Source organism: Synchiropus splendidus, chromosome 18 (assembly GCF_027744825.2).
Source record: "Synchiropus splendidus isolate RoL2022-P1 chromosome 18, RoL_Sspl_1.0, whole genome shotgun sequence".
Classification (NCBI taxonomy): Eukaryota; Metazoa; Chordata; class Actinopteri; order Syngnathiformes; family Callionymidae; genus Synchiropus; species Synchiropus splendidus.
The window spans coordinates 5011438-5037988 of record NC_071351.1 but is presented as its reverse complement, the minus strand read 5'-3'; the positions used below and the strand labels follow the sequence as shown (position 1 = coordinate 5037988).

The 26551-nt window shown below is 45.4% G+C and overlaps 1 protein-coding gene across 4 annotated transcripts in view; it reads left to right on the top strand.

The window, feature by feature from the left end:
* Positions 1-22684, top strand: part of LOC128749919 (plexin-B1-like) — a 46940-nt gene extending 24256 nt beyond the window's left edge. For 2 of the 4 annotated variants that reach the window (XM_053849926.1, XM_053849925.1), the window contains 35 exons: positions 154-390; positions 1274-1456; positions 4671-4799; positions 6227-6327; positions 6402-6534; positions 6647-6803; positions 6875-6983; positions 7237-7345; positions 7603-8370; positions 9165-9266; positions 9427-9549; positions 9863-9956; positions 10399-10568; positions 10850-11001; positions 11065-11170; positions 11779-11915; positions 11984-12157; positions 13245-13785; positions 13847-14020; positions 14304-14452; positions 14519-14619; positions 14683-14900; positions 14979-15157; positions 15228-15294; positions 15728-15874; positions 15950-16121; positions 16642-16745; positions 16813-16897; positions 16994-17166; positions 18345-18505; positions 18574-18721; positions 18974-19038; positions 20768-20843; positions 21069-21143; positions 21300-22683. In XM_053849926.1, the coding sequence (XP_053705901.1) occupies positions 154-390; positions 1274-1456; positions 4671-4799; positions 6227-6327; positions 6402-6534; positions 6647-6803; positions 6875-6983; positions 7237-7345; positions 7603-8370; positions 9165-9266; positions 9427-9549; positions 9863-9956; positions 10399-10568; positions 10850-11001; positions 11065-11170; positions 11779-11915; positions 11984-12157; positions 13245-13785; positions 13847-14020; positions 14304-14452; positions 14519-14619; positions 14683-14900; positions 14979-15157; positions 15228-15294; positions 15728-15874; positions 15950-16121; positions 16642-16745; positions 16813-16897; positions 16994-17166; positions 18345-18505; positions 18574-18721; positions 18974-19038; positions 20768-20843; positions 21069-21143; positions 21300-21404 (5724 nt within the window). In that variant the 3' untranslated portion in view covers positions 21405-22683. Of the gene's footprint in view, positions 1-153; positions 391-1273; positions 1457-4670; positions 4800-6226; positions 6328-6401; positions 6535-6646; positions 6804-6874; positions 6984-7236; positions 7346-7602; positions 8371-9164; positions 9267-9426; positions 9550-9862; positions 9957-10398; positions 10569-10849; positions 11002-11064; positions 11171-11778; positions 11916-11983; positions 12158-13244; positions 13786-13846; positions 14021-14303; positions 14453-14518; positions 14620-14682; positions 14901-14978; positions 15158-15227; positions 15295-15727; positions 15875-15949; positions 16122-16641; positions 16746-16812; positions 16898-16993; positions 17167-18344; positions 18506-18573; positions 18722-18973; positions 19039-20767; positions 20844-21068; positions 21144-21299 lie in introns of all 4 variants that reach the window. The other 2 variants (XM_053849928.1, XM_053849929.1) reach the window with 2 other exon arrangements.
* Positions 22685-26551: the final 3867 nt, after the last annotated feature.

Below are 26551 nucleotides of genomic sequence, written 5' to 3'. Positions count from 1 at the left end.
TTACAACACGGTTGTTTCTCTAGATGTTTGATTTGGAAATCAAAGGCCTTTACAGCTCTGTTGCGAGTCACCTGACTGCTTTTCTGTATTTGTGAGGGTGTGAGAACCTGCTGTTGTGTTGACCATGCTTGCTACACCCCTGTTTTGCCTCAGGTGGGGCGAGGAGGTGAGCTGGAGGGCGAGGATCTGCTGGGAGTCTTCTCCACACGCAGCAGCTCCACCAACAACAACTTGGATGGCTCGGCTCTCTGCGCATTCCCATTGGACAACATAGACAAACACATGGACTCCACCCGCGACCTTTGCTACACCAAAGACGGCCTCATGGAGGGAAGAGAGGTGGCTTACATTGAGTATGAGGTCAAGTCCAGCTGCGCCACCCTGCCCCCGGTGAGAACGCCAGCTTGGTCCGCTACTGTATAGAATGTCAACATGCCAAATGATGACACAAATAAGACTAAAAATGACAATTGACATGAGAAAAAAAAGAGCATGATGGAGTCTGAGATTATTGTTTGGACCATCTGCTGAGAACAGTCAGCTCCAGTTGGTTCTGCTCAACTCAACTTGTAATATATAATATTTTTGGGAAATCCAATATGTGATCCGGTGGGTTAGGGGTTATTTGATGGATAAAAGAAAATCTAACCATGTGTCCCAGTTCTGGATTAAAGAGAGGTCGTCCCTGGAGGCTGGGCTCAAGCGGTTTAGGACCAGCAGACATATCATTATGGCCATTGTTGTTTACTTACTGTAGTCGTCCTGACCAAATGCAGCTAAGCAACAAAGGATGCCACCGTTAACAAGATTAAAGTGGAACGCAGGAAGGTTTTCTTAAAGACGGACCGGCGTTGTAACAAGGCCATTGTTGAAATCGCCCGGAGCTCCCAGATGCCTGCGAGTGCCTCTGCACAGCTGCCTCCCTCCCCACTCCAAACCTCCGTTGAAGACAGTCAGGTCTTTGCAAAACCTCGGAGCCATTAAAAGACATTGTTGGAGATCAATACAGCAGATGAAGCCGGAATCAGCTGCGCGTCCTCTTAATGAGCACTGACATGACGCAGTTGCTCCTCAGTCATGCAAGGACACAGAAGCATGGAACCATGGGAAGGAGCGTCCCGTTGCTTCAGAACCTTATGGTCCTGCAGAAGACATTTTGAAGGAATTGAGACTGTTTTAATGAGCCGATGCACTGAGAACGGATGTTGTTTATGAAATCAAGTTTGATCCTTTCTCTCACCAGTCGCACTGACACCGTTGCCTCTCTGTCCAGAACACCCTGAAGGCGTATCCCTGTGGCTCGGACCACACCCCGAGTCCAATGGCCAGCAAGATTCCGGTGGTAGCCAAAGCTGTGTGGCAAACCACTACAACGCACCTGACTGCTGTGGCTGTCAGCGTCAGAGACGGGCACAGCATCATTTTCCTGGGAGACTCCAGAGGGACTCTTCACAAGGTAGCTACACAACAACTTCCAGACACTGAGCCCATCTGCTGTGCTGTCTGAGAGGCCGTCGGTCAGATCACTCAGCGCATACAGTGCGTCTGCAGTGGTCATCCACACACACCAGTCAATGGGATGACGCTGAAGGATGTGTCTACATAGCAGTTTGTAATTAATGTAATGCCAAAATGAGTTATGAACGGGCCGCAGGCAAATGATTCAATACGACAAACCTCAATGGCCATTTAAGAAGCTGCCACTTACAGCTAGAAATCTGAGACTACAACTAAATCCTTCTTGTTTATCTTAGCTGATCGAGTCATAGTTGGCAAAGTCCCAATACCTTTGTTTACAGTCAGAACTGCTTTTTACATGCAAGTGACTGCATTAAGTGTCCTTTTAATTCTTATTAGCCTTTGACTTTTAATAATAACAGGCTGCACTTGGTTTCAAGCATTTTCTCTTCATGGTTGGGTGAATATTTTAACACTTAAAATGGCCATAACTTTTGAAGGTTGCAAAAGTCGTGAGTTGTATGCCCTTTGTTTCTTACCAAATGCGTTTTATGTGAGGCTTTTTCTGTGTTGGTTTTCATTGAGTAGTGGCAAGGAGTACATGCACTGAACATGACTTGCCAAAGAAGATCCCAAACCTGAGGACCATAGATAGCAAACCCACACCGCTGTTTCCCTGGACCGTCAGACCTGCCTCAGCATGCATGCTGTGAGCGACGCCCGAGACTCATCAGTTTATCTCCTCCTTGAGATCTGGCTTCCCTTTATAACCCTTCCAAGAATTCACTCCCAACCTTCGTGCATTTCCTAATATTTTGATCCCAGTTTTTGCGGCCGCCGCTATTAAAAATGAATCACTCCCCACCAAAGCAAACACCTGATGCCAGAAACAACATTCAATTTCAGAAAAGCTCCCGTTTGTGTCTACTTCATAAGAAAAGGAGTGCTTGGTAGATTCCAGTCATTCCGCCGTTCGCTGCTCCAACATCCACACAATGTTATTTCGCTTTCATCCTGCCCTTTATTCTTTTTGTTCTGGGGATTGACGTGTGCGGGTCTTGGTAGCTTTAGTTTTTTTAGTAGGTTTGTGTGTCTACAAGGAAGAGTTTGAGGGCAGAAAGGAACTATTGTGAGTCACAGGATCCATAGATGAGATAGTTGCATGTGCAGTCAAGATTAAAGGATTGCAGCCAAAACTCTACATTAGACTGGGGGAGGGACGCAGGGTCTAGTAGGTTAGTCTGTGTCATACATGGTACTTTTCAGGAGCAGATCAAAGCATCACTGCGTGGAGCCATCTGAAGTAATCTATTTAAACAGGATTATCGTATCACAGCAGGACCAAATTCCATAGCCCAGTGTGCGTATGTGTACGTGTATGCTTCAAATGAATGTGTGTGTGGATTCATGCAAGCCAGTCGAACTGGGGTCAAGTCAACAAATTCATTGTGTTGATGCGGAATAGCACAATATATTTGTGTTGAGTTGCAATGTACGGCTTCTGGCGTTGCTGCTGTATACTGAGCCTTTTGAAAAAAATGTTATACTTTTTTTTTCCTTGTGTAAGTGTATGTTTTTAACGGAAAAAATAGGGTGCTGTTTGGTTGAGTTGTGTTTTACAGTGAACTCATTTGTCAAAACATTATGCATTCGTGGGAGAAAAATGCATCAGTGTCTTTTTTTTTTTTTCTCCCCCTAAATTTCCTTCCATAACCTTGACTCATTCGGGTGACTCATGAAAGGGCTTCTTGTATGAGCAAAGTCTAATTCTTGTGTGAACCAAAAAGCAGCAGGTAGGAAAAAAAAAAGAAAAGGGAAGTGTTATACTCTCTGGCAAGAAAGAGAAGTGTACTGTACTTGGACAGTCAAAAGGCGAGACTTAGATTTCATGATAATACACTTAAATATAATGAATAAAGGCTTTCACAGAACTACAAAATCATCTCTGGACACATGTTTGTCAGATAGTTAACTTCTCATTTTCTGTTTACCATACTGAGCAGCTCCGCTTTCCTCCTCTCCAGGAAGTCACAGGCCTCTTTGCTGTTGTAAACACTAGTACACACAAAGTCTTCATTGTATTTGGGCTTTCAGCATCATTTCTTCTTTAAAGGAAACAGTTGATCAAAAATGTCAGTCAACGTCGCCATTAATTCCAGTTACAAGCATAAAATTGCTGCCCTGATTCGTTCCCAAGTTCCCAACAAATTTGACGACAGAATCTTTGGCTATTTCTGAGAAGCATGGGAAAGTTCCGCCGACGGGATGTTTCCTCATTGTCAGAGGATCTTTGGTGAACCCTCACGACAGTGGTGGGTTCAAAGCTCTTGTTTAGCAGTTTTTGTCAGCTCAGTCCGTGGGCCTCTCTAAACCCCTGCGATGGTTGTTGATGTTTCACACTTTGAAGAGCTCAGACTGACAAAAGTAAATGGATATGGATATGAAGTGCAAGCTTCATGTGTGCAGGTATCATAAACCCTGGACTGGATTTTTATGTCGAAGGACACAGATCTTCTTCTGGACCAAGCAGATGTAGTCTCTTTGCCCAGTGGACCTCATAAAAAAGTAGTTTTTTCATTGAGAGGCTATGTGTGCATGCATCTTGGAGGAGGGCCAACAACGGATTCTCTTAAGAGATTACACATCTGTATTTCCCCAGAAGCAGACTTTAGGCTTCTTTGCATTTTCTGCTGCCCCCTCCACCCCACTTCATGAAACATGAAGCGTCAGTAGGAATACTGTGTGTTTTAGTCGTAGGCTCAAATGAGAGGCGTGTATGCCGCGTGACACCCACTCATCACGCTCCTCTCAAATATGCATAAATACCTCTAAAACCTCCGGACATAACTTGGCAGCCTCCTGCCATTATGGCCTGAGTGCATCCTCATAATGGGACGGCCGAAACTCCACTCATCCGTCGGTGATGAAGCAGCAGCCTTATGGAACGAGGCATGAAAAACCTCTGCTAATCTCATTAACATGAGGTAACACGAGAGTCGGGCTGCCTGGGAATCACTTAGGCCAAAGGTGTCTTCCTGCGCTCCAGATTCGATTTGAGCGGGTGGTAATCGCATTCCTGGCCACTTTGGACGCGATCCTGAGTGTGATTTGATTTGCTGATAGAGCCAAAGTTAAAGCCCTCGACTGATACCAGTCTATTGCTACAGATAGTTGTCAAGTCGTAAATCTCTCTTTTTTTTTTCCCCCGCCAGGTGTATCTGGGCAAAGATGGCCGCATGGAGGTCTACGCTAATGTTAGCATCGAGGCCAACTCGCCCATCAACAGTGACCTTCTACTGGACCAGACTGGAACTCACATTTACATCATGACCAAAAATGCCGTAAGTCTGACTCTGGTGTTCACGGTCTCTTTCTATTTCAACAGTAAGTTTTCAAGCCTGTCTGCCTACGTCTGTTCTCTTTTCATCTTATCGTTCGACGCAAGGGCTATTAGCAAATGTGACCTTTGTAAGAAGTTGTGAGGACAATGATTCGAGTTGGTTTTACTTCTATAATAACATCTGTGACATAGGGTTTTTTTTTTACTTCTGCAAATATTTATCCTTGAAATCACTCATTGCTGTAACACTTTTTGTTCACTTCAGGCCACCGTAGATCAAGTTACTTGCGCGACCTGCTTGAGCTGATTTGCTTTTCGCTCTGTTGGGTGATTTGTGTGTTGTGGGGACTTTCTTATGTGTCATTCTATGTGTCATACAATATGTTATTTATTCATGAGTTGTGTGTCGTGTAAGTGTTTGAGTGCATGCATGATGAATTGTGTGTCAGTCACCATCAATTGCATTTGTTGCTGCTGAGTGCTATGCCGTTTTTTTTTTAGGTCTGCAATGACTCTTTTGATAGTCAACTAGTCATTGGCTGTGTTCATGAGTTGAGTCCCATGTACAAGTACACGTGATCGTAGTTGTCAGTAGAAATGGATGGTGTTGGATGTTTCAAAACTTGCTTCTGTGGTCATTGTCATTTAAACTTTTGAACTTCTTCAAATAAGCATTTTAAAAGTGATTTGTGCTGCTGCACATTCAACATTCATATCCATAAAAAGATGATAAAAAAGATGATACCGCGTGAATATTTCAGCGCTGTCCCTTGTTGATGACATCACGCTGTCACAGTGTTGACACTTCATTCTGTCGTGGGGTCGCATTCATGACTTCTATAGCTGTTGATACAGTGCTCCGAAAAAGCTGCTGGTAACTTCTTTAGTTTTTTATAACCATTTATTTTTGTCCAAATATGACATTGTATTGTTGGCTGTCATACATCTAATCTAATCTAATGCGTCACGACCAAGATCCCAGTTATGACTGTAAGCAGAAGTGGGACGCAGCCGTCGGCCAAGTTAACAGATGCAGCCTTTTCACCCACAAGACGTCGACTACGTCATTCATCAGACAAACAATCGTTTGTCAGACTTGGATACTTCCTCAAGCTGTGTCTCACTCCTGAAATAAAGCACAAAATAGCGAGGAGAAAGAGAAACTGTGGCAGCTGGCCGTGGAGGTCGAAGGTCACCTGCCCTTATGTGCAGGGCGCAACAGTCAGCAGGGGGTCAAAAGGCAAACACAACAATGGTATCGATTAGGAAGAGTGGCCCCGATTGTTGTGGCACACTCCCTGCTGAGAGCAAGTCGCTCGTGCTGCATAAGGTTTTTGTGGTTTGAGTTGTTGTGCGAATTATGATTGTTGCTGCATGTATTAGTACAGCTGGGCTGTAAAGCTTTATGTTTTATGATTTTAATCTTAGGTGGAGAAGCGTCCGGTGGCAGAATGTGGAGACCACATGGACTGTCAGACCTGTCTGCTTGCCAAAGACCCCTACTGCGGTTGGTGTGTGCTGGAGGGGCGGTGAGTTGCTGTTTCATGTGTTTCTGTCCATGTGAGGAACAAGCTCTCACTCCCTTCTCCACATGGGGTTCTAGGTGTGGTCAGCGCTGGGAGTGCCAGCGCGGCGCTCTGCGCGGACAGTGGTTGTGGAGCTTCAACCAGACGCAGCAGTGTCTCAGCATCCAGCAGCTCAGCCTTTATAACATCAGCCGCGGGGAGAAAGCTGATGTAATATAATACACTCATACATTGCTGTGTTTTCAGACTCCGCTGCTTCTGATTGGATTTTAAGTTAATTTATTTTGCTTTTATTAATCTCATTGCGTGTGATTCTAATTAGATCACCGTGTCAGTGGAGGGTCTTCCGTCCATAGCGGAAGGAGAAGCGTACTCCTGCTTCTTCCAGGACACAGAAACACCAGCCGTGCTCACTGACAGTGGAGTCAAGTGTTCCACTCCTGATGCCGGCAGTCTGCCCCCCATAAGCCTCGGAGATGGTGAGATTAGAACGCTGTCCCACCTGTGGTGAAACCCTTCCAACACCCATGGGTTCGCCGCTGTCTTCCAGAGTTTGTTGCCGTCATTCTCTCGCTGCGATTCTTGAACGTGACTGTGGCAGAGACGGAGTTTACGTTCTACAACTGCAGCTTGGTTCAACAGCTGTCTGGACGCAGACCGTAAGTCGGCTTCACATCTACACCATGACAAAAATCGAGAGGGATTTAAAGAACTTCAAAAGTTTCAAAAAAAAGAAAGAAAATTCAATATTGATAGAGTTTTGACTCTAAAATTTTGTAGTGTTAGTTGCACAGTTTCATCTATTGAATCATTTTTGTTCGGTGTTGTATCGCAATGAGAATGATGGATTTTGTTACCTGTTATCTTATCGACACACTCATGATGTCATCATCCTCACCACACCTCTCACAGGTGCCAAGGTTGCACCAGCAGTCGCTGGGGTTGTAACTGGTGCATTCACCAACATGTCTGCACACATGAACACAGATGCTCTCGTGGAGTCACCGTCTACAACCGAAACGTGAGTCAGCGTCCTTTGTTTGATTGTTAGATTACAAATAGAAGGTGCAGTCAGTATTTTTTTTGTGGGTCATTTGTCCCTCACCTTTTTCATTATCAGTTTTGCCCATGTATTGTTCAACATGGACTCCATTTTTATCTTTTGTTATGACATAAGTTGCTTTTTTATTGTAAACACACCATTGTTCCATCCTAATTTTGTATTTTTTTTTGTCCCTTCCTTTCTTTTTCCCTCCCCATTTGTCTGCTATCATTCAGTATCAACCGCCAGCACCCACCACCATCCCACCTCCTACCACAACCCAGACTCCTTTACCTCCCACTGTTCCGATTGATACAACTACAGCAACAACCCCGCCACCACCCACAGAGACGCCCGCTCCCACCTCGGCAGCTGTCGCCCCATCCAACACCACCCTAGTGACACCATCCAACACCCCTGAAGCTCAGTCCCCCACACTTTTGGCCACCACCTCCCTCTTTATCAGCTCCACCCAGGCTACCACAACGCTCACAGATGCCAGCTCCTCCGGGGAGGCCATCTTTGATATACAGGGCACAACAGAGGGGAACCTTGGCACCACACTTGCAGAAGATGTTGGAGGCATGATAATGGAAACTGTGGATGTAGCTGATGAAATCATTGACACAACAGTGGCCAGCAGTACCACTCGCATCATGTGGGATGCCGATGATGAGGGTCTTTCAGGACCATCTGGTGATGTAGCTGGCTCTTCTCCAGAGAGTCCCACTGTCCCTAGCGAGGTTTTCAATGTGTTTTCAACCATGGAGAGTCGAGAGGAAGTTCCGCTGGTGACAGACAGTGACTCAGATCTTTTGGTGAAGGATTGGGAGAAGCCAGAGGGCGAGGCAGACACAAACATCGAGCCAGTCTCTGCCACAGGCTTGTCTGCTGCAGACACTACCATGCAGTCTGTGGTCTATATTCAGACACCTGAAGCAGCTGCTGATGCCGACTATGACTCTGCCAACTTCCAAGCTCATTCTCCTGAAATGGATTACCTGGTGAGTTAAGGTGCTGCCCCACAGACATGAAGGAAACAGGGGCTATTTCCACTTCATAGCAGATGTTCTATGAAGCTTTATCCCTGAGCCGTCGAATAATATCTTCACTTTTAATACTATCACGTTGACCTAGAACTTATACAAAAAAAAACAACACTCACAAACACACAATGTGACTGCAGTGTGGCACTCTAAACCCCAATCTCTCTGTCTTAAAGGGCGGGGCTTAACAGTCCATCTCTGGCAAGAGTATTAAAGCGTGGATGATTGGCTGATGTCTATTTATTATTATGCGATTAGGGTGACCACATGGCCCGTAGAAATCCCGGCAGTCTGGAAAAGGGCAGCTGTCCTGTCGAATTATTCTAGAACAAACAGGCATGTAGGCTTCTATTTATGAGCAATTATTTATATATTATTATTATATTATATTATTTATTTATATGTATTATCATGGCTCAAGTACTATGGCTTCATAGTTTAAGGTGCTGTCCTTGGTCCTGTGTTGTTGCCGGTGGCTTGGTCCACTTCTGTCTGCTGCAAACCAGGAAACACAGCTGATTTCAGTGTGTCTCCATCACAGCTGCTTTAAATTGTAGGAGCAGTCTTAGCAAGTTGGGCGCTCTCCCCTCACAGGTCTAAATAGCACACACCATTTAGCACACCACACAAACCCGGATCTCGGTCAGTCTGCCCGGCAGTCTTTCATTTTCATGTTCAGCGTCACCTGTTGTTAAACAAGAGAAACAGGCTGTTTCTCGGTAAGAATGACGGCTACACTGTTTGTGTTGCAGCGTGAGTGCCCGTGTGTGGAGAAGGTGCAGGACACCTCTCTGCTTCCTGTCAATGTTGAGCGGAAGATCACCCTGGTTGGACAGCACCTCGACCTGTTTCAGGTAATGAATGTTGAAGCTGTTTTTCAAGCGAATTATTGTCTGTATTTTCATATACAAAATGATACGGAAGTTTAACCTTCACATACTTTTTAGTGTTTTTCTGTTGTTCCTGTAAGGTCCAACTAGAATTGAATTTCAACTGTCGTTCCTCTCCATTCAGGATGAGATATTCAACTACGAGTGTGTGTTGGATATCGAGGGCCGGTCAGTAGTGGTGGAAGCGACTGTGGAGGCAGATCTGACAGAACCATCAGTCTTCTTTATTACCTGCCAACCACACCAGGTCAGAACCGCTCTCATTATTAACTTATGTCCTCAGTCGTAAACTGCAGAAATGTGTGTCTTCAAACCGACTCCAGCATGACAGTCTCGATGATATATTGGTGACACGTGTGTCACAGTACAAACTTATAGATTTACTATATTCTCTAATCACAGAAGGTCACGATCCCAAAATGAGAAACCGATACGCTGCCGGATGTCAATAGTCTTTCAGTGTCTGTATGAGTCTCAGCCATTATTGCTGCTGTTGATCTCAAATTCACCAGTGCAGAGCGGTGAGTCGGAAGAATAACGCCTCCTAACACCTGTTTCAGTTTGCCTACACAACTGCCATGGAGGAATACGCAGCCATGATCAACGTGCGGAGAAGAGACAACTTCCTCATCGACAGTGCAGATGATCTCTTCGGTGAGTGTGTTGCCACACTTATCGCAGGTCAAAACAATACAGTAAACCTTCCAGTGTCATCTACAATGACCCGTGCTTGTGGTAAAATGAGAGATCATCCTCAATATAGAGCTGATGGTGGAGAGCTAGCATGGGCCTTGCAGTAGAAATGAAGAGCCCGGACTAGTCTGCTGACCCTTGGCAGCACTCATTGTGATGTACACTGTGGAACTTTCTTGGCACAAAGTGTCCAAGGAGTTCAGGTCTGTTTATGCCATCCCTGCTGAGCCTATTGCCTTTGAGAGTTCATCTTGTGTCCATATTGTTGACGTCTTGATTCTGAAATATTTAGTCTACCTCTCCAACTTGTGTTAATAACTTGAATTCCTATTCCAGCTGTTCTTGCTTGTCTGTTTTTTTATTGGCATTATTTCAATTTTGGCTGGGTTTCATCTTGTTTCAGTGACACTGTTCAACTGCTCCGTGGGGCGGTCCGACTGCAGCCGCTGCAGAACCGCTGACCCGAAGTACGGCTGTGTCTGGTGCGGGGGCTCAACAAGCTCCAGCTGTGTGTACAAGGACTCCTGCAGCGATCAAGTCAAACACACTTGTCCTGCGCCGGTCATTCACTTTGTAAGCATTTAATACTTCATGTTGAATGAGGGACATCAATCCGGGTATCATGCTTTCTGTGGCAAGATCTATGTGAAGTTTTGTGTGTCACAGAACACTTGAGCTTTGAGGCAGCTAAAGGAATTTACAAACAGCTCCATTTAAATCACCCAGATTCTGTGGTTTTAAACTACGGTGTCATTATGGTCCACAGCTTTCCCCAATTAGTCCCTCTCTTTCGAATCTTGTGTCAAAGTGAGTCGACCACTGGGGTTAAATCGTTTTTTAAAATGACTCCATAGCTGGATCCGACGTCCGGCCCCATAGAAGGCGGCACCGTCGTGACCATTTCCGGATCCAACCTGGGCCAGAGAGCGGAGGACATCCAGAACTCTGTGACGGTGGCCGGCGTTCCGTGCAGCGTCATCCACAGCCGATATGAAGTTTCGTCAAGGCGAGTGAGAACTCTGACTCGGACTCGGATCATCGGTTCTGACTGGTCTTCTGTGCCGCACAGGATCGTCTGCGAGACCACCGGCAGTGGAGGGGAGAGGAGCGGTCAGGCCTCGGTCAAAGTGAGAGGAGGAGGACTGGGCCTGTCGGCTCAGACCTTCCGCTTTCAGGTGAAACATTCTGTGCCATTATAACAAGTTATAAAAAATATTACCCAATTGCATTTTAGGTCGATAAACATGTGAAAGAAGGAGTGATATATTGAGTGTTTTTTCATGAGGAGCGAGGAGAGAAAACCTGCAAGTTATGGGCAACACTTGCCCTCACTCAAGTCAAACATCTTTAAATGTCAACATAGCCTGTTCTGGGTCAGAACACAGGCGGTTCTGAGGAAAATATTTCCAGGATTCCAGCTGATAATCCTTAGACTCCAGCCTGCGCAGCTCAACTGGCCTAATTCAATTTACAGCCGCCTCCTCTCAGTTGATATTAATTAGTCTCCGCTCTCCCAGTGTGCACGTGAAATGCTTGGTTTGAATCGGCCTGCTCCTTATTTACATGATGGTGAGTGCAGCGTTGACAACTGGGCTGGTTAATTGGCCCCAGTGACAAGACAATGGATGCTCCCTCTAAGACTGGGAAGCACACCCTCCAGCGTTTCCCAGAATCCTCTGGTGTCCGTTTTTTTCTCACCAGTGAACTGGAATATTGATTCTTCTTTTGGCTTTGTTGCACCGAAGCTTATTTTCTCTGTCCTTTTTTAAATGTATTTATTCAGGATCCTGTTCTGAGCGGCATTTTCCCGACCCACGGCCCCAAAGCTGGAGGAACCTCTCTGACAGTCAGAGGTCGGCGACTGCGAACCGGGCACCCGGGCGATATCAGCGTCCTGATCGGCGGCGTGCCGTGTCTCGTGTAGGTGTCGCAAACATGCTCTGAGTGTGTGTGTGTTTTGGTGGTTAATGTGCAACTCTCTGTCACAGACTCAACATCCACGACGACCTCATCAACTGCCAGACCAAAGGCAGCAACAGAACTGGAGACCACGGGATCATGGTGCGGTTTGGTGGGGCGGAGCGCCCTCTGGAGGGTGTCATGTATCGTTACACCCACAACCCCAACATCACATCGGCTGCTCCATCCAAGAGCTTCGTCAGGTGGTCTTTCCTTGCAGTTACAATGCTTGAAAATCTGCTCACATGATCTCCGCGGAGCGGACACTCTATTTCAAGCCCCGAATATTCAATCTTTTTGTGTTTGGAGAACACAAAAAATAAAAATATATATATAATTGCACAATTTGCTACCAGTGAGCTCTGGCCCGACCTTAGTTATACATGTACATTTCATATTTTAGAAGTAATTTAACATATGAATACATTTATAATGTGCTTTATAACCAGATTCCAATAATATGGTCTTTTTATTTATTATTCTTATTCTTCCGCCATGTTTTTGTTCATTTTATTATTTATTATGGTATAAAAAACATCTTACAGTACATAACTAGAATAACTAAACATTTTGTCTGCTATTAAACACTGAATTTATTTCTCTGTGAGTAGGATAGAAAAGAGGTCGCAATGAAAGTAAGTTAGCTGTAGTTGGCTCCAGTTCTATGAGTATATTTGAAGCCCTCAAGTCAGCTTAGGTACAGACCACATGTCATGTTAATGCATGGAGTGATTCAAACATAACCTGGAGAAAAGTATGCAATATTGTGCTCATATATTTTTCTAACCAGGAATGGTTCGTACATTGGAGTACGACCATCTAATGAACAGGAACAGGTCTTAACAACAAAGAATTGCATTGCAATATCCTTAAAAAGTGGGTCAGTGAGTGCAGACAGTGATGCTGCCAAGATCAGATTAGAACATTCCAAAAATAGAACCTCTGAATGTGATGTTAAATTTATAGCTGGAAGTGCGATAGAGGTCAATGCAGAAGACTGATGTGACGTGGATGTCCCTGGGGAAAAGAATGAAGTTTGAAGTGTCATCTTACGGAAGTGAGCCTTGGAGAATTCAGTGGCTGTTCATTTTAGGGAGCTTGAGTGAATTTCAGTCTTGCATACACCTGTCACCGGTGACTTTGCATGGACCATTTGCATCTGTTCATGTTCAGTTTATGATTTGCACTCATGCAAACATGTGGCTGTTTCTGCATTGACAGTTTCTGTTCCTTTTTCATTTACTTCTTACCGTGTCCACTGGCTCATTTTTGTTGTTGTTGTGTCCCCAGCGGTGGCCGCATCATCCGAGTCACCGGCAAGAACCTAGATGTGGTGCAGGAGCCCAAAATGCGCGTCACTCTCAGTCCTCCTGACACTCTGCCGCCCAGGAAGAAGAGAAACGTCCGGCGGAGGAGCAAAGGCCGAATGAAAAGAAGAGACAGTCAGCCTCCAGTGAAGCGATGGAGGAGGATCGTTCCAGACTCTGACTGCCCTGAAGGCTCCTTGTGTCAAGTCAAGCAGGTGTGTGATGCATTTAAAAACATGTTCATTTTTCATCTGAAATGTGCTTTCTCTTCTCACCTTCAGTATGAGACTCTCTGCACGGTCAACAGCTCCACTCTTATTTTGTGTCCAACACCTGCGGTGGCTTCAGAAGCCAAGAGAGCCCGGGTGAAAGTCCACTTCCTGCTGGACAGTCTGCATTTCGATTTCCATACCGTAGCGAACGAGGCCTTCAGCTACGAACCCAACCCAAAACTCTTCTCTCTGAACCGCAACGACCCCAGCAAACCATACCACCACAAGCCAGGAAGCATCATCTCAGTGGAGGTCAGTGCTCCAGCGGTGTCCCTGAGGCAGAGTTCAGTTTAAGACCTTGTGTCTACTCCAGGGGGAGAACTTGGACCTGGCCATTCTGAAACATGAAGTGGAAGCCCGGATAGGAGAAGGACAGTGCTCCGTGAAGACCCTGACTCACAACCACTTGTACTGTGAGCCTCCTGCTCAACAGCCATCAGTGTCGTCCAACAAGAAGCAGGACATCATGGAGCTCCCGGAGTTCACAGTGAGTCAGCCAGAAGATGTCGAAACCAAGTGAAAAATAAAGTATTGAGAGTTAATTTATGTGTTGCATGACTTTATAAGTTTCAGTAAGTGTATATTAGGATGAAAGTTGAGGATTGTATTTTTTAAATTCATCTTTTTAAATTCCTGCTGATCACGATAAATAAAGTTTGAGCAGTGTCACAGGAAGTATCATACCCAATGAGCATTTTTAACACTGTAGAGCAGTTTATTGTGCTTGAAAGTTGAACCTTAGATGACGCTTACTGTGTAATGTTTTTCAGGTTAAAATGGGAAACTTGAATTTCTCCCTGGGTCGAGTTCAGTATGACACCCAGGCCCAGTCCACCTTCCCCAAAGAGGCCCAAGTGGGTGTCGGGGTCGGAGCCTCCATCGTGGCTCTCATTGTGCTCATCATTGTCCTTATATACAGGTGAATTAAACGTCTCAGTGCCAACTGCTTTTTAGCATCTCTTATGTTGCTGTGATGTCTTGCCAGGCGGAAAAGCAAACAGGCGATGAGGGACTATAAGAAGGTGCAGATCCAGCTCGAGAATCTGGAGACGAGCGTGAGGGACCGCTGCAAGAAGGAATTCACAGGTACAGTCATGACGCATCAAGCTAGGTTTGAGCCTTTAGACTAACCTTTCTGTTTCTCTGCAGACCTGATGACCGAGATGATGGATATGTCCAGTGACTTGGTGGGATCGGGGATTCCCTTCCTGGAATACAGAGCCTACGCAGAGCGCATTTTCTTCCCTGGCCACCAGGAGTCACCACTGAGGCGAGATTTGGATGTCCCAGAGAGTCGACGGCAGACTGTGGAGCAGGGCCTGGTCCAGTTGTCCAACCTGCTCAACAGCAAACTGTTTCTGACAAAGGTCAGTCAGGAGTTGCAGGGCAAAGTCTTGCCATCAATAATTCAGTTTTCACCGACCTGCCACTGGCTTTCCTTCCAGTTTATTCACACTCTGGAGGTCCAAAGGACATTCTCCCCACGGGACCGGGCGTATGTGGCCTCGCTGCTGACGGTGGCGCTGCATGGAAAGCTGGAGTACTTCACCGACATCCTCAAGACTCTGCTGAACGACCTGGTGGAGCAGTACGTGGCAAAGAATCCTAAACTGATGCTGCGAAGGTGATAAAGCACAAGTGTTCGCCCTTCAGTACTCTGTTCTCTAATGCTCCTCTGTGTTCTTCACCTTCAGAACCGAGTCAGTGGTGGAGAAGCTTCTTACCAACTGGATGTCCATTTGTCTCTTCACCTTCCTGCGGGTACGATTCCCTCCTTGTTTTGTTCCCTGAGACATTTGCTGTTGAAAGATGATTTGCTCATCGCATCCATTAAATTATTGTGATGCCGAAAGATATTTCACATGACTGGAACAAGGACGTTTAGATGTCAGAACCAGGAGATTTAAATTTTAATATTTAGACGATCACAATATCCCGAATATCTCTAATCTCTTAAGTGATTAAAATGCATCGATAGTGAGCCAAATTGCTCATAGCACGTCACTTATTTATGTAACAGAAACATGGACACAGTCAGGGGAGCAAACACAGACAATTGTTTTTGCTATGTTATGCATGGATGACAAAGAGACTTAAAAAGTTATCGGTCGCGTTATTGGCTAAAATGTAGTGTTATGACATTCATCCGGCCGATGAAGCTGTTCCTTGACCTTCTGAATTCATCCTGATGCAGGAGTCGGCGGGAGAGTCCTTCTACATGCTGTTCAGAGCAATAAAACACCAGGTAGACAAGGGTCCCGTTGACGCCGTGACCGGAAAAGCCAAGTACACTCTGAACGACAACCGGCTTCTCCGAGAAGACGTGGAGTACCGCACCTTGGTCAGAGGCGATTCCAAAGACTCTCTGCTCCCACACATATTCTGTGTGATTTATTAGCAACTGTCTCTATTCCAGACTCTGAACGTTGTAGTGCCCGGTGTCACCACTGGGGGTGCTGCCACTCAGACGGTGCCTGCGAAGGTGCTGGACTGCGACACCATCACCCAGGTGAAGGAGAAGCTTCTGGAACAAACCTGGAAAGGAACATCCTTTTCTCAGAGGCCACACATTGACTCCTTGCATCTCGGTAAGTGACTCGGAAAGTGACCCTCACTCATTCGCTTTTTATAACCATAATAATTTACCCTAAAACATTATTCAGATGTGGTTTATTGTCACAAATAGTATCAAAGTAGTTTCTTTTTTATAGTTTGAGAATGAAATTAAAATGACGTAATGCAGGTATTTAAACTAATGCGCAACATGCAGAACAAAATGAAGAGTAATAAATGTCCCTTAAATGTAACTGCTGTATATTATATTATATATATATATATATATTTTAGCAAATATATTTGAAATCAATTTCCAAAATGCAGCTCACTGAATCATACCCTCAACAGCTGTTGCTGTTTTACTAGTCTAAACATTTGAAACTGAATGCACAGTTAAGTTGCGGTTACTGTTGTGTGGTTTATAGCAGCGCAGCGCCTCCTAAAAATGGTACTTTTATAATCAGGTGTTCTGGATTTGCTGCTTCCCTTGGTAACTACCCCACTGTAGGAGCCAGAAAAGGATTAATGTTTGTAACATTTGATTTATTTCAGAGTGGCGTGCCGGCATGGCCGGTCACCTAATCCTGTCAGATGAGGACCTGACTTCCGTGGTCCAGGGGTCATGGAAGCGCCTTAATACGCTGCAACACTACAAGGTTATACCAGAGTGCTGCCCAAACAAGACACGGTGTGTGCGAGGTCTGATCAACGTTTGTGATGCAGGTACCCGACGGAGCCACGGTGGCCCTTGTCCCCCGAAACACCAAGCATCTCCTTCACGACAGCCACGACTACATGCCGGGAGAGAGTGAGTCACATGATCCCCAGCAGTGTGTTTGGCCTTGGCCGCCTTAGTTTGTCAGGATGGTAATCCAATGCTCACACTGGATTTCCCTGACCCCAGAGACCCCCATGCTGGATGACGGAGACGAAGGAGGAGTGAGACTCTGGCACTTGGTGAAAGCCAGTGAGGAATCCGAGCTGCCGAAGCACAGAAGAGGGAGCTTCAGGGAGCGAGGAGGGGAGAGAGCCAAGGCCATCCCGGAGATCTACCTGACCCGACTGCTCTCCATGAAGGTAGTGAAGAGAAAGATCAGTTTTAGCAACATTTTAATGCTCAGATCTGACTGTTATTCAAGAAGACTTTGTTTTTATTCCACACTTTTGAGGCACTTTATGGCAGTCCAGTGTCCGGTGGCAGGGTCAAGAAAGTAGAGTATTGCGGGAGACCTTTCATTTCCAAGGCATTTTCATGAACTGTGGGACACACGACCACTGAACTGTGAAGTTTAATCTGGAGCTGCATGGGATGAGAGGCTGGTCAGCCACTATAGAATCACATTTGCATTAAAAAAAGAGTTTGAAAAGCAAGTTTAAAATGGTGATAAAGATGTATAGATATGCAGATATTAATCTCAAACATGTTTTGTTGAAGGAAATCTATGATTTGGAACTGAATACTTTCTTTCCCATTGGCATCATAAGATGGATGCGTTCTGGTAAAAGTTGTGTTGTTGTTGTTTTTGACTACAACCCACTAAATTTAAGAAGGAAAACAGATCTTGTTTATCTTGTTCATCTATAAGCCGCGGGTGCAGTGGTGCACCAGGATAAAAAATGCATAAGGATCACTCCAAAACTAGTTTTGAAAATGGGGTCCAGCGTCCAGACTGACTCATGAAACAAACTGGTCAATGCTCTGAACTGGAATCATCAACTTCTCGCGTGTGCGATTGACATTAAAGCATTCAAAATGCGCCGTTTTCGCCCACGTGTCCAAAGTTCCAACACCACAGCCGGTCTCAGCTGCTGCTTCTTGTCTCCGGTCCTCCGGGAGATCGGCTCTGTGCGTGGAGCTGCGGACACACAGGTGAAAATGGCACATTTTGATCCCTTTAAGGTCAATAACACGCCTGGGATTTCACCTGTTTGTTGTGATGAGGCTCAGTATTTTGGCACCATGACACTCTTTAACCTGTAAAAATCACCTTGAATTAGTATCTTCAGAATTTATACTTTCAATTTCATATAAAAAAAGTTCCTGAAGCTTGCTCCTAGTATGTTCCAGCGTCATGACTATCGAGGCTGAAAGCAGGCGGCGTGTCAGAGGCTCCAAATCTAAATCTAGATTGAGGACGCTGGCTGTCAGTTGGATCCCCACTGCTCATATCTCGGGGAGAAAGCAAGCTTGAATGAATAAATGAATGAAATCATCATCAGATTAGTTAATGATTCAAGTGCTTTCCACTCCTCAGGGCACTCTGCAAAAGTTTGTCGATGATTTATTCACTGCCATCCTAAGCACCAGCCGTCCCGTTCCTCTGGCAGTCAAGTACTTCTTCGACCTGCTGGATGAGCAGGCCCTGCAGCACAACATCACCGACCCGGAGACCATCCACATCTGGAAGACCAACAGGTGCGCGAGCGGAGTCTCCACGCTTCAATATGACTCCGAATTCACGTCTGTCACATTTGCGTCACCAGTTTACCGCTGAGGTTTTGGATCAACATCCTGAAGAACCCGCAGTTCATCTTCGACGTGCAGACCTCCGACCACGTGGATGCCGTGCTGTCAGTCATCGCCCAGACCTTTATGGATTCCTGCACCATCGCTGACCACAAACTGGGGCGGGTGAGCCGCTTCTTCTACCTCAGTCTCGCCCCACCTTTGTTAGATCCCATCAACGCTTCTGCTGGGACTCTGCTGCAGATCAAATATATTCACCTCATCGAATAACGGAAGGAATTTGCTCTTGTTCAATTAGTAAATGGCTGTTGGCAGATAAGACTGTTTAAAATGCAATATGCCAACAAGTGGATGTTTACGTGCAACAAGCTGTAAAAGCTCTGACTGGGTTAATAAGTGTCTGTATTTGTCCCTCAGGACTCTCCCATTAACAAGTTGCTGTACGCCAGAGACATCCCCCGCTACAAGCAGATGGTGGAGAGGTAAGAATCTGGCAGCCTTTCGACCAGCAGACCCTGGGCGTTTAGTATCATGAGAAATGTGTGGAAAGAAGGGGGGGTGAGGGTGGATTCACGTGAGGGAAGGACAATCTGTCAGTGGCAGACAAAGTCCAGACTGAGCCTGCGAGGCTTCCATGCGTGCGAGGATGTGGAGCAGTCTGCTGCCTTACTGCTGCTCTGCTCAGCCCACTGCCAATAGACAACTGTTTTGAAGAGTAACTTCATTTTGGGATGACCTTTCATTCATGATCTTGCTGAACAAATAATCAGGCTTTATATACTTTGTCCTGAAATGGAGTCCATTTATCGACAAGTCGTGATGCGTTTTCTACAGAGATGTATAGTTGAAGTGAGCGCTCGCCAAGTCAGCAATAACGTTCGGAGTTCAGAAGTTCTCATCCTCCAAACAAGTGTTGCCGTTACAGTCTTCAGACGCCTCTTCTGTGAGAAGGTGAGGTGAGGTCTGAAGCTGCACCCACTGTGGCCCTTAGTGGAAGTAGCTGCCCACCCCTGAAGAAAGCAACTGAAAGAAAGTGGTTGCTGAACGTAGAAAATAAGAGCTCGGCGTTGTCATGCATATTGGGGGGTTTAGCGACAAATCCCACCACAGGGAGTGATGGATTGTGTCAGTTTCAGAATGTTAATTCAGTTAGCAAACAAGTCAGAAAACTGTTTATTTTAGTTTCCCTTGCTCACAGTTTTAACATGTCAGAGAGAGACCACTAGGCTGCTTCAACTGGCAGAAGAACAGAGTTTATGCCATGTTATGCAATTGAAAAAACTGGTCTAGTTTTTGCTCACCAAACTCTATTGTTGAATAACTGATGTATCATTATTATGATTATATTGTGCAAAAAGTGACAGAGTTATTCAGTCACATGTTTTTAACAATTCTACTGCAGCACAGTCAAATAAAATCCTGCAAACTCTTGTGTCCGATTCGAACGTCGCTACTCTCTTACGGCCAGAAGAGGTCAGTGTAGCGCTCCTCGTAACTCAGCGCTCCCTCTCTGGTGTATTAAAACTGCTTTTCTTGCATTTCCGACTCATTTGGTTGCCAATTATAGCCCAGATCAATAAGTTTAGATGTTCTTTGGACAAAATGAATGGACTACAGTGAACATGATGCTCGATGAACCCAGTTTTTTTTTTCTTGTGAAGTTTAAAAGCACTTACGGTCTGTGATCCATCGGAAACCTCAGCGCTATTATAGTCTTTAAATATTTAAAATGTGGTCTTGTCAGGATGTCAGACCTGGAGTTATTACAGGCTGTAAATATCGGAGCCTGGTTCATAATTTCGGCCGTGGGATGGGAGTGGTGTCTCGCTGCGTGGGGTTATTTATGTACTTGTTGAGCCTGCTAATGTATTCTTTGGGTCCTTGGATCAGTTGGAAGCTTTTGCAGGAATGTCAGTGACGGCGGAAGAGGATATTCAGCATGAACTGAGCTTGGAGAAGTACAGCATATGATAGTGCTTTACAAGCTGGCATGCATGTATTGTGTCAGCCGTCAGGAAGGATGAGGAAGTCTTGTTCGTGACAGCTGCAGATTCATGGCCATGTCATGAGGATAGAAATACAGAAAGTTACATGACATCAATGATGAATGAATATATGATGCAGGTGTAAATATTTAAAGCGGAACAGATTTTTTTCCACGTCGTACAAGCACTTCTCGCATCCCGCTCTGCTAACTCCCCGTGCCCGCAGGTACTACGCCGACATCCGACAGACCATCTCGGCCAGTGACCAGGAGATGAACTCGGCTCTGGCAGAACTCTCCCGCGTACGTTACCTTCTCCTTCTCCTTCTCCTGCTCCTGCATGTTATAAAAAACATCCTGTCTTTCGGCAGAGGTTGAACACATAAATCATTCCGGGACTCAGCCGTTTCCAGCTGAGTGGGCGCCGACCATGATAGATGTGTAGTTAGAAATAAAATATGAATGTCGGTTTTTAACGGCCGCCGCCATCTGATGTTTCCCTGCTCGGCTATTTTTGCTCTGATACAGAATTATGCTGCCGAGGTCAACTGCCTGGTGGCCTTACACGAGCTGTACAAGTACATCAACAAGTACTACGACCAGGTAAGGTTAGAGATTAGTGCGAGTATTTGAACAGAATTGATCTGAATTGTTTTTATCCAACAGCTGGATATCAGATAAACTTAAGTCAGAGTTTGTTGAACTGGCTCTGTTGTAAATCAAATATTACAAAGCCTGGATTTATCTCTCGTGTTCCAGATCATCACGGCTCTGGAGGAGGACGCCACGGCCCAGAAGATGCAGCTGGGTTACAGGCTCCAGCAGATCGCCGCCGCTGTGGAAAACAAGGTCACTGACCTATGACCTCCAGGGGCTCTATTTCCTTAAGAAAGAAGCGGGCGAAAGTCCCGAGACTCTGAAAGAGAGAGACTTGAACGGAACTCCAGAGGAGATTTTTGTAACTGCGTTGTCTTCACGAACTCGATGGAGCGAAGACGGGGTGAAGTCTTACACGAACATTTTCCCTTCCACCCTTCCTCCAAGTCTTACTCCTCATCGTCAGCGACGGCCGAACTTTAGAAGAAGAACGCCTTTTCTTTTTTAGCATCTCAACTCCACATGACAGCCTTCGTGTTGATCCACTGCTGTTTTTTTTGTTTCATTTGCCAAAGTTGAATCAGTGTTATGTGCAATTTGAACTTCATTCCTGACAGATTTTAGCGGGTGAGAGTGGCAACATATCCGTCCTGTAACTGCAACACAACAAGCCTATGAGTGTTAGCCCGAATTAGAAAAGTAAAAATGAAGAGTGAGTGAAAACGGATTCGAGCAGTTCATTGCCAAGTCTACAGGTGAGACCAGCTCTGAGTGGAGTTCTTTGGCCTCTATGTTCTTGATTCACTGCCCTTTTCGTGCTCTAGTTTCCTCCCTTTAGGCGCCACTGTGCAGGTGAAAATGTTAATGGTTCAGTCTTGTTGTAGGTTTTATGCAGGTGATTTAAGTCTGCTGGGATTTGCACCGGCCACCGCTGTAGAACAGAGACTGAATTTGTGAAGGAGATCACAACTCGCTTGACTCATCTGAAGGTGAAGACCTGACACACCGAACGTGACACTTCATGAATCTCGACGCCTTTTGAAATGCCATTCACTTTGTGTCAAATTACAGTTACGGTCGAACACTATTCAGATTGGATGCATCCGAACTAAGAATCCAAGTCCACAACCTTTCAGTGCCGCCACATGAACCCGACTGATCCCATCTTAGACCTGTCCACTTTTAAACTGCCATTGTTTTTATTTATTGTTTATTTATTTAAATGCAAATGTTGGTTTGAAGTTCTGCCATCATCTGACTGCATATCAGCATTTTACCTTGGGCCACATTTCTAACAAGTGTTTTTAAAGGGTTTTACCGGATTATTTTTCCCCCCACGCGCATTACTTTGCTTGTAGCTTTTTTTCTCGTGAGTGCTGAGCCGTGTTTTACCTGTGTAGAATACCTGCTGTTTTCTGACGGTACTGCCCTTAGAGGACTCCAACTAACTGGTAGAATGAAGATAACGTGAATGTCCTGCAATAAAGTTGTTCCTGTGCTCAAAATGGTGCTCCTTAACATCCTATGTTCCATCCTTTATATCCCACCTGACTTCTCATTTGTTTCTCCAGGTGATTGTCCTGCAACTCTATGCAGCACTGTTTGAAAACAATGTCGTCGTGGCGGCTTGGGAGCCTGCATTGCTGCGACCTTCCTGTCCAGTGTCTTTCACCGTCAGGCAAGAATGTAGCTGAGGTATAAGAGCTGCTCTTGTTGCCTTTGAATTTCCACTTGGAACTGCTTTTCATGAGTGGGATTTTAAACCAAGAGCTCAGTAGGTGGTTTCAATGAAATGGTTGTTCAAATCCAAAGATTTTACAGCGCCATCTAGAGGGCTCCGGGAACGAGGACACTAGTTTTAACTGCTGTAACGGAATGATTCCTGTCCAGTATCTGTACCGTGGACCAGGTGACTTGCACTTGGTACAGGCCTCAGCAGCTGTGACGGTGACAAAAATATCCTTCTGCTGTTTGATAAAAGGCGACATTAGCCGTGAAAGTCTTGAAGTCCATATTAATATTCAAGTCCAGGCACCTGCCTCACGAGCGCAGCTGCGCATGCCAGTGCAGCGCATGTGTGGGAAAGTCTTGAATTAGCGCCGACGTGATAAGAAACCAATGCGGGTCACGTTTCAGACGCTAGTGGACTCGGCTGCAGGGTCAGACAGGCCGAGCGGGAGGTCAAGGACAGTGTGCGTGTGTGTGCACAGGAATAATGTCCCAACCCTCATGTGGACAGAGGAACTCAACAGCAGCTTGCCTTTACAGTTAATCCTGTTTAGAACCTCTACCCACCAAGGATGGCAACAGATGAGCGGTTAAATGTGAACAACGGAATGACGGCCTTGTTGCACCTGATTTATTGTTGCAACCTATTGAAAATAAATGTGAGCTGCAGTGGAGCATGAGAGCAGGAAAGCTGGGCCCATAAAGTGTTTACCAGCTGATAAGTATCCCCTGGTAACCCAGTGATCTACATGCACACACGCTTGCTTCCTCCTCCTCGGGGAGCTGGCTTATAATAGCGCTCTGAAAATGGAAAACAGCAACGGCTCACGTTCTCAGCTGAGAGGAAGACCGACCATTACCGACTAAGAATAGAACTTTGAAAGACCTCACCGAAGCGGTTTCACTGAGAGAATTTGAATATTGCTGAGTAAGCTTTAAATAATGTTTGTGTCTGGAGCTAAAAATTGAAAATATGGAAGTGAATATAGAATTCAGTTCAGAGTTTTCAGGATGATATATTCTTCACATATGAACTTCCTCCGTCTGTCATACACACATCCGACTGTACAGTTTTATGTTTCCTGCTCTTGTTCTGCAACATGTAACATTGTCCGTTCTTATCGTTTTACATATTTATATGACTGTTTAGTCGATATATTTAAGTGTTCATTTTCACATATTTGTAGGGAGTTCTGAATTATTTTCCTGCTCTGCAAGGATTCCTCGCTGAGGTGAAGTGAGCTGCAGTGTGAGCAACAACTCCTCTTCACTTCGACTGTGTGTGTTGTGGGTGCAAGTTCTCTACTGCTACTGCCACCTGCTGTCCTATTGGGATCATTGCTATCAACTATAGTTCAATAGCTAAAGGAGGTGTCTTGCTATACAGATGAAATGAGAGGGTCTTCTTGTCTCAGGAGTGGCCTCCTCCACCTGGACCATATCTTGAACCTCCCTACTAGTCTCACCTGGCCTCTTCATGTCTTTGTCATTGGCTGTTTTCCTGTGCACTCCGGGCGCTCTTCACGGAAACCCCACAGCTGTCAGGATCCAAGATCTTAAAGGCTGGGGACGGCGCTCTCGCAAGAGTTTTTAAATATCTCTGAAGGTTTAGCTCCCTGTGAGGTAGTAAAACCAGCAGCTGTCACCGTCCGCTGCAACGTGTCCTCGCCAACTCAAACGGAAACAACCTGCATCTGGACGGTGGAGGAGTCGGACGTGTGCCGGTTGGTCCGCAGGGTGTTTCCATGTTTAGACTTTTGCTGACTGCTGTTACTGGTGCATCAGCTCAGAGACACCCACCCCCTCTGCAGCCAGACGGCGGTGGGAACCCTTCAACGTTTACGCTGAGCTGCAGCAGACCGGTTCCGTCTTTGTGTTTAGATTTGCTTTCTCCAAAGAGTCCTGCCATGCTGAGGAGCTCGGCGCCGGCCCAGGAGCCTCTCGTGTGAGTACGACTCTTCAGACACACAAGCGACTGTCGGATCACATTCATGCAATGGCATTTATTTTTTACTGATATTCCAATAATTTTGAAAGAAAGTTTGTGCCCTGTCTTAAAGTACTGAATATTCAGCCCATTTTCAATAATACTAGCTCCTTTTTACCTCATAAATGTATGAAAAAAAAACAGAGTAAAATCAAAAATAATTTTGATTTAATTCATTTTTTGTCCACGGTGCATTCGTGTGATAGTTTCATCTACTAGAGGTTCAGTTTTAGGCCTTGGAATTAAAAAAAAGTTGTTCATCTCAACAAAATAGTTTCTTTTTTTCCAGAATTTTTTTCTTCTTCCTTTTTTTTCAAATGTTCTGTAATAAAATTAGAAATGGCTTTCATCCATTTATCTTTGCCAAACATCACATGAAGACTATTTTATTTCGGGAAACATCAGATCAAACTGATTCAAACAGCAGCTCCATGACAAGAGGTCCAGTAAAAGAGCTACGAGAACAAAGAATGTTACACGTGGCAAATGGTAGCACCAGTTTCCGAAATGCAAAACTCCACCGTCCATTTCTCATTCCTTCACCCATAGAGACCTCATGATCTCTTTTACGGGTGAAAGGAAAAATGACTTGTATGGTTTACAGATCACGCGTGAGAGTTGCCCCATACGTAAGGTCAGGTTTGAATTGTCGGCGCGTATGTGTTGACTTGGAGGACAGAGTAGGGAGGTGACCAACCAAAGCCCTCGACTCTCAACAGCGCCGACCCAATCGAAGATCAATAATATTTACATCTGACCAGTGACAGTGGGTCCAGCCCAGGCGAAACCAACCAATCCAGCAAAAGGATCGTGTGCAGGGTCTGATCAACCAGGGGCTTAGTCTCCATAGCAACTGACACACCAACCTTTGAGGCCAAGGTGTGAATTTTTCACCTCTCACCCCCTTAATCTGGAATAAACAGGAGCCCAGTTTTTTCCAGCGGTTGCCGGTTAATGCCTGTGAGTCACTGTAGTTTGTCAGCAGATACTGATCCGTAAAGTAGTCTTTTCTCACAGTGTGTGTTCTACCTTGGTCAGAACACCTGTGTGACCCAGGCGTCACCAGTCAGGGACGTGCACAGATGGCCCTCTCGTGGTGCTCAAGCCTCGGCCATGGAGGACTAAGGAGCCCACTATTCTTTGGTTGTTCATAAACTAAATCAAAACGTTATTTAGTGCCATATTTCGCACTGGCTCAAGGTGAAATGTGTGACAAAGTGTTACACCACATATGAACTGGCAACCTTGTGACATCTATCCTCTACGCAAGGGCTTCTTAACCTTTTTAATCTCGGGGCCCACCTTTTCCAGAACAAATGGGTCCGAGTCCCATTCAAGGATCTGATTTCAGTGACTTGATGTCATTTGTGTTCAATAACCAGACACGCAAACAGACCAAAACCTTGTGAAATGACATGAAACCATGTGATCAGATATTTGTCTTGGAAAAGTCCAACCAGCAGCAGAAGCAGGTGCAAGTCATTTTCTGTTGAGAAAATTGGAAAAACTGTGCGTCATGAATGAAATTCCGAGTCAAATAAATGTAATAAAACGATGTCTAACTATCATATTCTTTTTTCTATTCCATAAATAAAGAGGCCCCAAATGGTGAAGAGTTTGTGCTGTTGGGGGCGCCATCATTTCAAGATCACACATTTGACACACTACTGCCACCATAGGGGGCGCTCACGGCCCAACC